This window comes from Austrofundulus limnaeus, unplaced genomic scaffold, assembly GCF_001266775.1.
Source record: "Austrofundulus limnaeus strain Quisiro unplaced genomic scaffold, Austrofundulus_limnaeus-1.0 Scaffold50, whole genome shotgun sequence".
Lineage (NCBI taxonomy): Eukaryota > Metazoa > Chordata > Actinopteri > Cyprinodontiformes > Rivulidae > Austrofundulus > Austrofundulus limnaeus.
In genome coordinates, this window is record NW_013952452.1 from 788,491 (window position 1) to 790,882 (window position 2,392).

The following is a 2,392-nucleotide window of genomic DNA, read 5'->3' on the forward strand; positions in this document are numbered from 1 at the left end:
TCGTATCAAATTGTACAGCATAACATAGCGTAACGTATTGTAACAGAACATAAATCAAATTGTATCATAACTTATCGTATCATATTGTATCATATCCTAACATAAGGTAACACTTTGTAATGCATCCCATCACAACAAAACACAGCACATCACAATGTATCGTATCATAAATTTTTGTATTTTACACTTGTTTCACAAACACACACAGAGTACATATAACAAGCGCACACACATACACACACACACATATATGTATTATTTTATTTATTTATTTTTTCTTAGCTGTACAGAACGAAAGAGATCGGATCAGCTCCCGAAGAATTTGCCCTGACTCCCAAGACCTTCCACCCATTACTGTTTTRGCGCAGGCTGAATCATTATCCCAACAGGTAACAATATTTTTACTATTTTCTTTTTACATTCATGTACTGATGACCTAGTATATGTTTGTGTGTAAATTTATATCAGCTTCAGTCCTTGAAACATCACATTTAATCAGTTTGTCCCCCCCAGCAGATCACCACTCCGGCAGGACTTGCAGACATCTCAGAGCTAAAATCGGCCACTGTAGGGGATATATGTGATTCTATGAGGCAGCAGCTGTTGGTATTGGTTGAATGGGCCAAATACATTCCGGCTTTTGGAGAGTTGCCACTGGATGATCAGGTAGCATATGCATAATAGGTCAATGAGTAAAATYATTGGTTCTGCTTGCATTTAATCATAGCTGAAAAGTAAACTTGCAATGAATTTAATTTCCAATTATTGTGACTCTTTATATTTGTAATTTGATGGGGCGCAAAAGGTTTTGGGAATGTTGGTAAAAGGCACAGGATGTTTTAGTTGTAACCTCAATAAATAATTTTTCTGCAAAAAGCACTTGGGAAGCTACATACTTGAGCGAAGTTTCTACATTACGTTATGTTACTTGAGACTAGCTATGGTTTCCACTTTGCTGTGACACTGTATGTGTCAGGACAAAAATAAAATCATTACAGCACTGTTTGTCCTCTTGGGTTGATTGTGTATTTGTGTGTGTATGTCCCCAGGTGAGCTTGCTCCGGGCTCATGCAGGTGAACACCTTTTGCTTGCAGTTGCCAGAAGGTCAATGCCATTCAAGGACTTCCTGCTTTTAGGTAGAAACTACCCAGTGATTTGCCATCTTACTTCCATGTGGTGTAATCACGTGTCAATCCTAATGTGTGAAAGCTGAGAATGATTAACCAAAACTTTTCTTTTTTTTTTGGTTTTCTTTCTTACTTTTTTGTTGCAACTTCAAATGTGTTTTTTGTAAATTACATTAATACGTAACAACAGCATACAGTAAGCAAAGCTGTCGCTTAAAAACTGTTTGCTTTGACTGAAGCTATTTAAACAGAACCTCTCAAGGCTGCAACAATCCCAGCAAATACATGCCAGTGCCCCACCTTCCCACATACCTTTGTCTTTCACATAACTCTTCTCCACRCCATCTCTAACTATGTGCACTGTTTCTGCAGGGAATGGCTGYGTGATACACAGGAACTGCCCTGAACCTGAGATTTTCAGGGTAGCCAACAGAGTCTTAGATGAGCTGGTTCAGCCCTTCCAAGATATTCAGATAGACGACAATGAGTACGCAGCTCTGAAGGCTATTGTCTTCTTTGACCCAGGTAAGGATTRAATCATAAAAGTACCATTAGCTACTAATGCATATATGTTGTTTTAAATGTGCTTGTAGCCTTTCTTGTCTTCCCTTTGGCGCAATACATAGGGAGATGTATTATTCTAAGAACATGATCATGATTGTGATCATAAATGGTGGTCATTTAAAATAAGGTTTAGCAATTACATTAGTTTAATTATAAGTGAAATGCCTTTTTTTAAGCATTTGATTGACCTTAAAACAGACAAAAAGACAAGTTACCAACTAAATGTATAGAAAACCTATATATTTTTTTACTTTCTTTGTGGTGTTTGTAACTACGGAGCCCGCGAGGGGACATGGGAGATTTTTTTCTTTTGCGTTCCCACATAATAGTTACCTCGCAATATTGTTTTGCGTTCCAACGCAAAAGTTTGACTTATATATGAACTGAATTAAATCAGACTTTTATTTTGAAATATACTGTTATCAAAACAGGTTGTGTCGCCACAAGTTCGTGAAATTGACATTGATGCTAATGGTGAACATGTGAGTTTGTTAATAAAACGGCAGACACAACAGTGATAAAAGACTTTTGCGAGGGAACACAAAAGGTATTTCAACGTAATGCAATACTTTTGCGTGGGAACGCAAAAAGAAAAAAAAATCCCCCATGTCCCCTCGCGGGCTCAGTAGTAACCAAGTGCCACAAAAAATAAAAAAAATAAATAAATAAATAAAATGGTGATTATGTGCCTGTGTGTGAG

At 37.1% G+C, this 2,392-nt stretch overlaps 2 protein-coding genes across 4 annotated transcripts in view; one reads left to right on the forward strand and one right to left on the reverse strand.

The window, feature by feature from the left end:
• The window catches only part of hnf4g (hepatocyte nuclear factor 4, gamma), a 16,613-nt gene that overhangs the window by 8,833 nt on the left and 5,388 nt on the right, over positions 1-2,392 (forward strand). For 2 of the 3 annotated variants that reach the window (XM_014008465.1, XM_014008463.1), the window contains exons 4-7: positions 283-389; positions 514-666; positions 1,050-1,137; positions 1,501-1,653. In XM_014008465.1, the coding sequence (XP_013863919.1) occupies positions 283-389; positions 514-666; positions 1,050-1,137; positions 1,501-1,653 (501 nt within the window). The remainder of the gene's footprint in view (positions 1-282; positions 390-513; positions 667-1,049; positions 1,138-1,500; positions 1,654-2,392) is intronic. The other variant, XM_014008464.1, reaches the window with a different exon arrangement.
• LOC106517560 (tropomyosin alpha-1 chain) overlaps positions 1-2,392 on the reverse strand; it is a 214,157-nt gene that overhangs the window by 4,731 nt on the left and 207,034 nt on the right. The window lies entirely within an intron of this gene.